Genomic DNA, 12,097 nt, shown 5'->3' on the forward strand with positions numbered 1-12,097 from the left:
TATAAAGGAGAAGGGGTTACTAGCCCCTTGCTCCTGGCATTTTAGTCACCTCTTACAACACACATGGCTTATGGAGGAAGAATTCTGTTCCACTTCCCCATGGAGATAAGAGGAAATAAACAAGAACAAGAACTAGAAATAAAATAGAAGAAAACCCAGAGGGGTGTGTGTATATATATGCCTGTACATGTATGTGTAGTGTGACCTAAGTGTAAGCAGAAGTAGCATGACGTACCTGAAATCTTGCATGTTTATGAGACAGAGAAAAGACGCCAGCAAGCCTACCATCATGTAAAACAAGTACAGGCTTCCGTTTTACACTCACTTGGTAGGACCCATTTACTAACATAATTAATAAACTTAGAATTGTTGGATTCCAAGCAACTGGAGAATGTCTCTTCTGATTGTTTTAAGACTCAGTGACTGATTTTGTTTAGAAGAATTTCACATTTATTTTGGACTGTGTAGGTTTTAATTTGCCAGTTTTATTAAATTGTTTTCTGTGCAATAACTGGAGACTGCTACTTCTTGGGCTGTATAGGTGGCAGTTTGCTGATGTGATTAACAACTAGACACTTTGCAGAAATTTTTTTATTGGGACACGCTCTCAATCTGATGAAACCTTTTTCATGTCATACAAAATATACAGAATGCGAGTGTGCATGTGTACACATGTACACACATGCACAATATGCTTATGGGAGTTGGTGTAAGGTGAGTGAAATCATTGGAGTGGGACTAATTTGGGGTTGGTAGAGCAGAGAGATACTGGGCTTTAGTTTCTGGCCAGCATATTTGCCCCAATCTTATTGCTAAGAATGTTAATGTAGTATGCTGTGAGCTAAATTAGAGGCATTTATGATACTGTATGAACAGATTATATTACTTGATGTTTAAAATAACAAATTGTCAAAATTTGAAGAAAAAATTCATCCCCGTGCATCCGATTTAAGACTATACAAAGCATCGTGTGTTGTCAGAAAAAATGTAGTGAATAACAAAAAGGCACAATACCGTGACTGGAACGATACACAAATAACCCGCACATAAAAGAGAGAAGCTTACAACGACGTTTCGGTCCGACTTGGACCATTGACAAAGTCACACTAACAGAGATGGAGCAGGACGGCTATATACATGTATAGGCAGGAAGAGGTGGAGGTAGTAGTAGTAGTACAAGAATTGTATATAATACCGACAAGATGAAATTAAGACACATGCACAACACCTGGGCATACCCATCGTAGACGTTTCGCCATCCAGCCAGCCACTGGATGGCGAAACGTCCACAACAAAGACAACCAGACGCCGCACATGTGTCTTAATTTCATCAGTAGTTGTAGTAGTAGTAGTAGAAGAAGAAGAGGTAGTAGTAGTGGTAGTGGTAGAAGTGGGAAATAAGGATGACGAGCCAGTCAAAAACGAAAACAAAGGAAGGGGAGCACTGCGAGATAGCTAGATGCCCACAGAGGGAGAGCAAGCGCACAGAGGTGCGTGAAAGGAGAAGTGGTGAAATAAAATATTTATTTTATTTTATTTTATTTCACCACTTCTTCTTTCATGCACCTCTGTGCGCTTGCTCTCCCTCTGTGGGCATCTAGCTCTCTTGCAGTGCTCCCCTTCCTTTGTTTTCGTTTTTGACTGGCTCGTCATCCTTATTTCCCACTTCTACCACTACTACTACCTCTTCTTCTTCTACTACTACTACAACTACTGATGAAATTAAGACACATGTGCGGCGTCTGGTTGTCTTTGTTGTGGACGTTTCGCCATCCAGTGGCTGGCTGGATGGCGAAACGTCTACGATGGGTATGCCCGGGTGTTGTGCATGTGTCTTAATTTCATCTTGTCGGTATTATATACAATTCTTGTAGTAGTAGTAGTAGTAGTAGTAGTACTACTACTACTACTACTACTACTACTACTACTACTACTACTACTACTACTACTACTACTACTACTACTACTACTACTACTACTACTACTACTACTACTACTACTACTACTACTACTACTACTACTACTACTACTACTACTACTACTACTACTACTACTACTACTACTACTACTACTACTACTACTACTACTACTACTACTACTACTACTACTACTACTACTACTACTACTACTACTACTACTACTACTACTACCACCACTACCACTACCACTACCACCACCACTACCACCACTACCACCTCTTCCTGCCTATATATAGCTGTCCTGCTCCACCTCTGTTAGTGTGACTTTGTCAATGGTCCAAGTCGGACCGAAACGTCGTCGTAAGCTTCTCTCTTTTATGTGCGGGTTATTTGTGTAAGGTGTAGTGAATTTGGTATAGCTATTACTGTATGATTTTACTTCAGAAGGCTTGGAATAATACTTTCCATCAACAGTTTCTAAAATTGGTAACTAGGGTGCTACACTATCCAGTAAATACCAACTATTATTTAACCCTTTGACTGTTTTGGTTGTACATGTATATACGTACATGTCTTACTAGCCAGTGTTTTAGACGTATATATACTCAATAATTCAAGCGGCTTCAAATCAAGCAGGAGAAAGCTGGTAGGCCCACATGTGAGAGAATGGGTCTGTGTGGTCAGTGTGTACCATATAAAAAAAATCCTGCAGCACACAGTGCATAACGAGAAAAAAAAACTGTCCCTTTTTTTTGGATTATAACGCCGACTTTGAGGTGTATTTTCGTATAGTATTTATCGTTGTATTCTCGTTTTCATGGTCTCATGTGATAAAATGGAAAACATATTGCAGAAATAGAGATGATTTTGATTAGTTTCATGATGAAAACGACTTTGAAATTGAGCTCAAAGTAGCGGAAATGTTCGATTTTTACCAATGTTCAGGAGTAAGCAAATCACACCACACGTCCAATGCATATCAGCTGGGGTGTCTAACATTCTTTCACTAGTGCACTGATATTATTTATACCATCTTTACATTAATGCAGTAGTCTGCATAACAGTAAATTTTGTATTTTTTTGTATGAATAAAAAATCAAAATAGAAAGCAATAATAATATAGAGGAGCCTAGAGACGTGACTAATGAACAGAGGATATCTTATTATAGTGCCAAGAATGTCTACATTGTTTATTCTGGACCCTATTTTGAAATTGGCATCTTTTTTAATTTGCGTGAAATTGGCCAAATTGCCAATTTCTGACCACGTTATTGGGTAGTTCAAATCGGTAAATGGGCAGTTTCTTGTACTCAATTGATAGAAAAAATGGAGCTCTAAAGAAACAGCTATGGGTTTGGTCAACTGGAACAACAGAATTGGCCAAAAACAGGGCTCAGTCGGAGAAATTGCCGCTGCGTATATGTTGCCGAGACCGCTAACTTCGCAGGAGCGTAATTCCGTGAGTTTCTGACCAAATTTCCTACTTTTGGTGTCATTACCATCGGGAAAAATTCTGTAATTTCATAAAAATATTTATTTTTTTCCAAAAATTTTGCAACATAGAATGACAGTTTCAGAAAGGGGCTTGCAACAGTCAAAGGGTTATTGAGTACCTTATATAAAAAACCACTGAAATTTTCTGCGTGATTTGAGAGGACATTCATGTTATGGTAAGGAAATGGCAGAAATTAAATACTGTACATACTTGGAAAAATTCTTTAGATATCATCTCATTTAGGGATTCCTATTGATGATTATAGGTACTGTAATGGTATTTTTACCTAATTTTTTTATTTAAAATTAACAACAGTTTAAAATACTTTCTAAACATTTATCACAGGTACCAATAATTGTTTTGGGCAACAAGAGTGATTTAGCAGCTACTCATCGTGCTGTTGATACAGCTACAGCTGAGCGATGGGCAACAGCAGAGAAACTGAGGTTCTGGGAGGTGAACGTTCAGGACCGTACTCTTCTAATGGCACCCATCATGAACCTTGCTTCTCGTTTAAATCCACAACCTAGCAAAACCTCTTTTCCACAGTTGACCATGGGCCGGAAAAACAAAGATTAATGAAATGTGCAGGTAATGTTTTGTGTATAAGTAAAAAAAAAAATTGACAGGAGCATATGTTCAGACATAATTGTAGACCCTTCAGATATTCAAATTCTTTTATTTCCTTGCAAGTTTACAATGTGGTTGGCATATTTTAGGAAGTATACTTACATAGATAGCTTACAGTGAGGGTTTACAATGATTTGTAGTGCAAAGATTGCCACTATGATGCCTTGGCATTACGGGCAATCTAAACTTAATACATTACTGATTGCTCTCTGATATACATTACCGATATACTTTCAGTTTTTCTCAACATTTTTTCATTCTACAGTAAACTTGCTTTCATAAATAAAATTTTATTCAAGTCTTTTAGTGTTGATGGTTATCTTCCATGTTGTTCCTATTAGTATTGTTGTAGGTCTGCAGTTATGCAGTTTGGCCTAAAATAAGTTTTATACATGTACAATATATGTGTTTGTTCATAATTTGTTTAGTTTAGTTTATTAGCCAAATTAGTACAGTGGTACCTCGAGTTACGAACTTAATTCATTCCAGAAGGCTGTTCGAGTGCTGATACCAAATGAATTTGTTCCCATAAGGAATAATGTAAATTAGATTAATCCATTTCAGACCCCTAGAAATACACTTACAAAAGCACTTACATAAATACACTTACATAATTATTTGAGTTGGGAGCTGTTTGAAATGCGAGGTACCACTGTATTACTCTCTATAAAATACTATAGGTGATTATAAAAGATTTTATCACCCTCTTTCCTTGGATTACTTTAATGAAATCTATGATAAAGAAGTTTTAAGACTTTGTACAGTATTGTATTACTTTAATGATGGCCACCACCAAGTTGAAGGTTAAAAATATTACTGTTTGCATGAAATACTTTACCAGATGCCAGGATACTGCTGGGAATTTTTTACCCCTAGGAAGGCTCCATGATGTTCGTGAGAAGCTCTTAATCTGAGGAATATTACTTGACCTTCCCTTCCTTGGATTAAACCTGATTATCTCCTATTTCACCAGGTGTTGTATGAGTCCTTATGGGTTTAGCGCTATCACTTTGAATGTAATAATGTATATTTTGCAAGTTTTTTTTTTTTTTTTTAAATTCTGCTACATAAAAGATAGAGTGTATCTTGCCTTTCATTCCTGCTTCTAATCTTGCATTTCTTTCTGAATTAATTGACCATGTTTTTTTGACCAATTGTTTCCTTTTTGTTTTTTTGTTTTTTGAGCCTATAGAACATTTCATTCAACTGAGATTCCTTTGTGTAAAGTTTATATTGACTTGGTACTGAACACTTGTTAAGGAAAAGCATCTTTGCTGATTTTGTTCACTATCTTTGCTGTATATATTTGATACCATTAATCATGGATTACTGATGAGTGATTTTTTTGGCTGTAAGTCATGTATGGCCAGTACACACTCGCTCCAGAGCCACTTCACTAATGTGATAATGATGAAAAGAATTTGGGCAAAAAGCTCTGCTGTTTTCTAACCCTGACCAACAACACTGTCATCTATCCCACATGCTCTGAGACAAAACCGGAAAGTAGTCTGAAAAACTCAGATAAGGAAGGAACAGGCCTACAGGCCCATGCTAAGTGGGTCCAACTCACACCTACTCATGTGCTTGTCTAACCCATTTTTAAAGCTACACAAGGTTTTTGCTTAAATGATGCTACTCAGGAGTTTGTTCCACTCATCCATGACTGTTACCAAACCAGTGCTTTCCCATGTTCTTTCTAAATCTGAATTTTTTCATCTTGAATCATAAGGAGAGAGGGGGCACTTAAGAAATCAATATTAAATTAAAAATAGAAATAAAAAAAAGGAATAAAAGTCAAAAGAGATTATGAAGTTAAAATTGCAAAGGATTTGAGGATTACCCAAAAGATTTCTTTCAGGTATGTTTTCCAGCGCATTTATGTCCATTCTGTAATACACCGACCAGAACTGTGCAGCATAATCTAAATGAGGCCTAACCAATGATATATAGAGTTGGTTAGGCCTGAGGACACCTTTTATTTATGCTTCTTGATATGAAGCCAAGAATTCTTTTCACTTTATTGTGAATGCTTACGTACTGTTGTTTTGACTTTAGATTACTGCTAACCAGAACTTCTAAATCTTTTTTGCATTTGGAGTATGTAATTAAGATCTACATTATTTAGTTTAAGTGCATACCATGGTTATTTTCTTTTCCAAGGCTTAGAACTTAGCATATGTCTACATTAAAATGCATCTACCCCATCTCTGACCACTGCATCAATCTGTTCAAATCTTCCTGTAGTGCTCATCTGAATTAATCTGACAGCCTATTTTGGCATCATCGGCAAACTTGCTTAGGTTGCTATTTATTCCCTCATCTATGTCGTTTATGTGTATTGTAAACAACAAAGGGCCCAGCATGGACCCCTGTGGAACACTGCTTGTGATGCATCCCCACTGTGATTTTTCCCCACTTATGCAAACTCTGTTGTCTATCTGTCAACTATACCTCTTATCCAGGAAAGAATTTCCACCCCTATTTCATGTGCCTCTACTTTCCTCAGTCTCTTGTGTGGAACTCTATCAAAAGCCTTACTGAAGTCCATATACACAATATATTCATTACCATGATATACCTCCTCAAATACTATAGTGAATAAGGGTAATAAATTCATGAGGCAGTTATGCCTCTGTAAAACTGTTGAGATCCTTTGATCAATTTATGTTGTTTAAGGTGAATGATTAATAGGCTCTTCACCCTTTCAGGGTTTCGGATGTACTAGTACGGCTTACGCACCAGGGTTTTTGACGTACTAGTATGCCTAAATTCTAGCACCCTCAAATCTACTGAGAGAAAGCTGGTAGGCCTACATATGAAAGAATGGGTCTATGTGGTCAGTGTGCGCAGTATAAAAAAAAATCCTGCAGCACACAGTGCGTAATGAGAAAAAAAAAAAACTGACCGTGTTTTTGGATTAAAACAGCGACTTTGCACTGTATTTTCGTATGGTATTTATTGTTGTATTCTAGTTTTCTTGGTCTCATTTTATAGAATGGAAGACATATTACAGAAATTGAGATGATTTTGACTGGTTTCACAATGAAAAGTACCTTGACATTGAGCTCAAAGTAGCAGAAATGTTCGATTTTTACCAAAGTTCAAAAGTAAACAAATCATGCTAAGCGTCTAATACACATCAACTGGTGAGTCTAATATTCTTTCACAAGTGCGCTGATATTATTTATACCATTTCTAAACTAATGCAGTAGTCTGCATAACAGTAAATCTATTTTTTGTGAGAATAAAAATTCGAAGTGGAAAGCAAAAGAATGTAATAGGGGCATGGGGACATGACTAATGAACAGAGGAAATGTTACTTTAGTGCCAGGAATGTCTTTCTTGTTTATTCTGGACCCTATTTGGAAATTGGCATCTTTTGAAATTTGTGTGAAATTGGCAAAATTGCTAAATTCTGACCACTGTATTGGATAGTTGAAATCGGTAAATGGGTGGTTTCTTGTACTCATTTGATAGAAAAAAATGGAGTTCTAGCAAAATAGTTATGAGTTTTGTCGACTAGTACAGTGGAATTGGCCGAAAATAGGGCTCAAAGTGGGCAAAATCGCTGATGCATAAACATCGTCGAGACCGCTAACTTTGCGAGAGCATAATTCCATAAGTTTTCCATCAAATTTCACACTTTTGGTGTCATTATGATCGGGAAAAGATTCTGTAAGAAAAAATAATTTTTTTTTTCAAATTTGGGCAATCCTGAGAACAAGTCTGGAAGAGGGTCTGGGGACCCTGAAAGGTTTAACAGTGGAACATGCAGAGGAGTCTGCAGTTCATTACCCTGAACCTAAGAATGGCCAGAGACCGAGCAAAAGATTGTCTTTATGCTTTCTAAAGAGGTAACACAGCTAGCGCTAAATGCGAAGGATGATGGGATGCAGTTAGTTGAGGCTCCTTGGCAGCTTGTAATGGACTTCTGAAATTAGACTTCAACAGAAGACATGAGAAGACAAACATGAATGATAGCAGCGAAAACCTCATGTAACTAGTATTGTACCTAAACATTTCATCTTGCTTTTATTTTCCTGTCATTTTGAAGTCTCATATACTGCAGTTTTCATTTTTTTTACCTATCCTGCTCTACATGCACTTCTTGGGTTTTGTTTTTTGATCTTCCTTGCTCTAAGTATGTTTCTTGTGTCCCTCTCATATGCATCATTATTTCAGTTTCTTTGTTGTTCTGTACTTGGATTTCTAATCTTTCACTATGTGATTTGTCTTTGTTTCCTCTTCCCACTCTATGTATGCTTGATAGTTTCTCCAAGAAATTTTTTTTTTTTTTTTTTTTTTACTATTTGATACGTATGATAAATAACCCTATCTTTGTCTCTCTTATAAAAGCAGACAGACAGATTTACCTTCCTTGATTTGTTTACTAACTGCTTAGGAAACATGGAATTTTTTATCACAGTGGATACCTTTTGTGGTTCACCAAAATCTCACCTCACACACTACACGTTTTGCTCCTTTACATTTTGACAGCTGCCATGTAAGCCTTGTGTATATAATAAAATACAAATTTTAACTGTTAGACTTGTTAGATCAACTGTTAAATGTTCTTTGCCATAAATTCATACTTAGTTTACATTCTTAGATTTAGGCTTTGTTAGTTGCATCTGGCCTCTCACATACTGATTTAAAAATTGGCAGCAGTTTAGGTTATGAGGGACCCAGAACATTCATTGGGTTATGAGAAGGAAGGAATCATAGAAACTTCAGGAGTGGCAGAAGAGGAGTGGACAGAATAAATGTGCCTGAGGAAGGAAGGAGACAAAGAAGTGGAATCTTGGGGAACCAGAGAAGACTCAGAAGTAAAAGTCTCCTTGTTTGACCTTTCCACTGTCTACTGAGGAGCAAGAACAAATTGTTTTAGACTGTATGGAACTGGAAACAAAAGGTAGGAGTTTCAGAGAAGGCCCTTCAAATTTGTTACATTCCAAAGATAGAGGAAAAGGCATGTATCAGGGGGAAGTCGAGAAGTAATACAAACATGAAATTCTGGGCAGATCATTATTATTACATTCATGCTCTTAAAGAGGGTTTGCCAGTGAGGGGCTATTTATCCAATGAAGTGGGCCTGTCTTGACCTTGTGGGTTTAACTCTTCTGCTATAATATTACATTCATGTAGGGAGTGCTACACCCATGGAGGTCACATAGTACCTGGGGAATGGGAGGCGTTCAGGTTCGATCCAAGGAAAAGGAGGACAAGCTCAGTTCCTTGGATCAAAAAAAAACCCTCACTGGCCATATGACATTTCTTTTTCTTTAGGAAGTTGATCTCTTGTTCCTTAAGGAATACTGAACATAAACATTAATAGAAATATGCTAACTGAGCCTCAATGCAATTTAGACAATTCTAGATAGAAAGCTTGAAATTTTAGCCATCAGAGGTTAGGTTGGCAGCATTTCACAGTGTTTACATTGTTTTAATGCAGGATGGACAAAAATCTCGAGTTATTATGATCAAGTTAAGCACTATACCCAAAGGGGTCATACAGTATTGCATGGGAGGGGTGTGAAAAAGAAGGAATGTAAGAATGACAAGAGTGAGTGATGGGCAGGGGTTAGTGGAGGTAGGGGAGAGTACAAGAATAAAATTTAAATCAAAGTTGGTTCAGTAAGTTTATGTTAAAGTCAAAGTCTACAATATATCTAAATATCTTGTTTATTCAGTAATTACTTGCTGGTGAACAGTTGAAGAGGAATTGGTCCACTGTGCATGTTAAGGTGTCTGAAAATGGTAACTGACTTGTCACCTAGTTTGTAATTTTGATAGGTTATTCATTTGCGTGTCATCATTAAACCTGCACTACAACCCCTCATTGTGCTGGGTATGGAAAATGACTTTTGGATGTACTGGAGCTTCATTGGGCTGAAATGTAAACTTTAGACTAGGTTTGTGAGCTATAGCTCTGATATAAAGGTAGTGTCATTTAATGTGGTGACTTTTTGTGATTGTAACTAGGTCAAAAAGTGAGAGGATCTTAATTAAAGGAATTAGATCTGTCCTCCCCTTCCTTGGATTAAACCTGATTACCTTGCATTTAATGGGTGCTGTATGGCCCCTGCAGGCCATACAGCACTTATCTTAAATACTACAGTAATAGCAGCAGTAATTTTGACTGTAGAGTGAGAGAAATGCTATCAGATATTGCACTGATGACTTAGATATCTCTTTGTGAGTTAGAAGCTGGAGCCATAGTTAGATGTGGTTTTGAAGAATCATTTACAGTATTCATAAAACAAAAATTACCTTCAGTTCCCTATTCCTCTATCTGCCTTTCATTTCAAAAAGGAGAGGCTTAACTGTCCACTAAAAAAAACCCAGGGCTAATAGATGGGTATATATGTGACCAGTGGACTAAGTAGCAGCCACAGGACAGAAAGAGTGCCTATCCTCTGATACCTGCTTGGCCTTAGCCTAATACACTACCCCACCTAACAGTGGATTAGAATTATTATATCGCTGGGGAAACACTCAAACCATAGGGGCCATGTAGAAACTGGGGAATAGGTAGCGGTCAGGTTTCCTCTCAGTATTTTATGTCTCCCCCATCCCTCCTGTCCTCGTGTCATCAGGTCGATTTTCCATAACTTCTCCTCGTAGGACATGCTCCTTAGCTCTGGGATTAATCTTGTTGCAAACCCTTGCGCTGTCTCTAATTTCTTGACGTACTTGACCAGGTGTGGGTTTCAAACTTGCGCTGCATACTAAAATATAGGCCTGACATACACAGTGGCAGAACACTATTCTCAGATTTACCAGTTGCCCATATGCATGTGTGAGAGTGAGTGAGGAGTGATTCTGACTCGATCGTGAGGTGTGTTAATGTTAATAACTTAAAAAGTATCAGCTGGTTCACTTCTTTTTAACCAGTACTGTAAAAATGGCTGATACAGATACTTTGGCACATCCCTAGTATATTGTTGGATATCTCAAGGGTAGGTGACTTGCAAATCATCTTATAGTAAAAAATGGAAGAGCTCTGAATATTACGTTTGGCCAATACCCCCCCCCCCCCCCCCAAAAAAAAAAAAAAAAAAAAAAAATCTTGCTCTGTGAACAGGCTCAACTTCCAGGCAAGTGAGAATAAGGTGTGTATGGATCACTGTCCAACACTAAATCATAGGTCAGTGTTTAGTTTGGTCCCTGCATGTTATGGCCATCCTGTGGACTCGGAAGCTTACCCAGCAAGGCCATTACAAAAAATAAAATCCCTTACCAGTTATGTAAAGGACCTACCCACCAGGGGGTATGTATTGAATTACAGTAGACCATTATATTACACAGATTTATTTGCCATGTTTTGGGTATAGCACTATTGAAAAATTGACACTATTTTATACAAAGTAAAATTAACACGGTTCCGACCTCTTCAAGGGGGGCTCCTTGGCGTAGTGAAGAGGCTCTTGGTCTGAGGAATTAGAGCTGTCGGTCTCCTTCCTCAGACCGAACCTAATTATCCCCCAATCCCCCGTTCCCTATCCCATCCTCCCCTTTTTCCTTTCCTCCTCCTCCTCCCCACCCCTTCCTTTTGCCCTTCCTTTTTGGCCTTGGGGATTTTTTTTTTTTTCCACAGGCACGCTAGTTCCTAGGTAGGAGAAAGGATACTGGGGTCCATCCCATTCCGTTGAGGTTCTTGGCAGTGGCATAGTTTGCCGTGGAATCTGGATTGCCTGGGGATGTCCCGATCCCTCTCCTGTATCCCGGAGGGTGGCTTTGGGTGTCTCTCGGGCGACGGGTGTATCTCTGGAAGCCACCTTTCGGATTCCGGAGGCGGTGGCCGAAAGAGGTATGCTTTGTGGCGGATTTCAGGCTGCCCTCTCTTTTGTCCACCGAGGTAGCTCGGCAGATGTGAGGTTGCTATCCTGGATTGCCGGTTTACTGGCATGATGGGTAGGGTATGGCACGGGTTCCATGCTGCATCTGCGCTACTTGCGGTGCTGAGGTCCTCTTGGGCGCGGAGGGAGATTTCTGGCCCTTTCATTCCTCCTAGGAACTATCCCTCCCCGGTCTCCCCTTTTTTTATTCTTTT

The 12,097-nt window shown here is 38.4% G+C and overlaps 1 protein-coding gene across 3 annotated transcripts in view; it reads left to right on the forward strand.

Annotated features, from left to right (window-relative positions):
* kappaB-Ras (NFKB inhibitor interacting Ras like 1) overlaps positions 1 to 12,092 on the forward strand; it is a 66,205-nt gene extending 54,113 nt beyond the window's left edge. For 2 of the 3 annotated variants that reach the window (XM_053786123.2, XM_053786120.2), the window contains one exon: positions 3,760 to 12,092. In XM_053786123.2, the coding sequence (XP_053642098.1) occupies positions 3,760 to 3,993 (234 nt within the window). In that variant the 3' untranslated portion in view covers positions 3,994 to 12,092. The remainder of the gene's footprint in view (positions 1 to 3,759) is intronic. The other variant, XM_053786121.2, reaches the window with a different exon arrangement.
* Positions 12,093 to 12,097: the final 5 nt, after the last annotated feature.

This window comes from Cherax quadricarinatus, chromosome 50 (genome assembly GCF_038502225.1).
Source record: "Cherax quadricarinatus isolate ZL_2023a chromosome 50, ASM3850222v1, whole genome shotgun sequence".
In the NCBI taxonomy this organism is placed as follows: Eukaryota; Metazoa; Arthropoda; class Malacostraca; order Decapoda; family Parastacidae; genus Cherax; species Cherax quadricarinatus.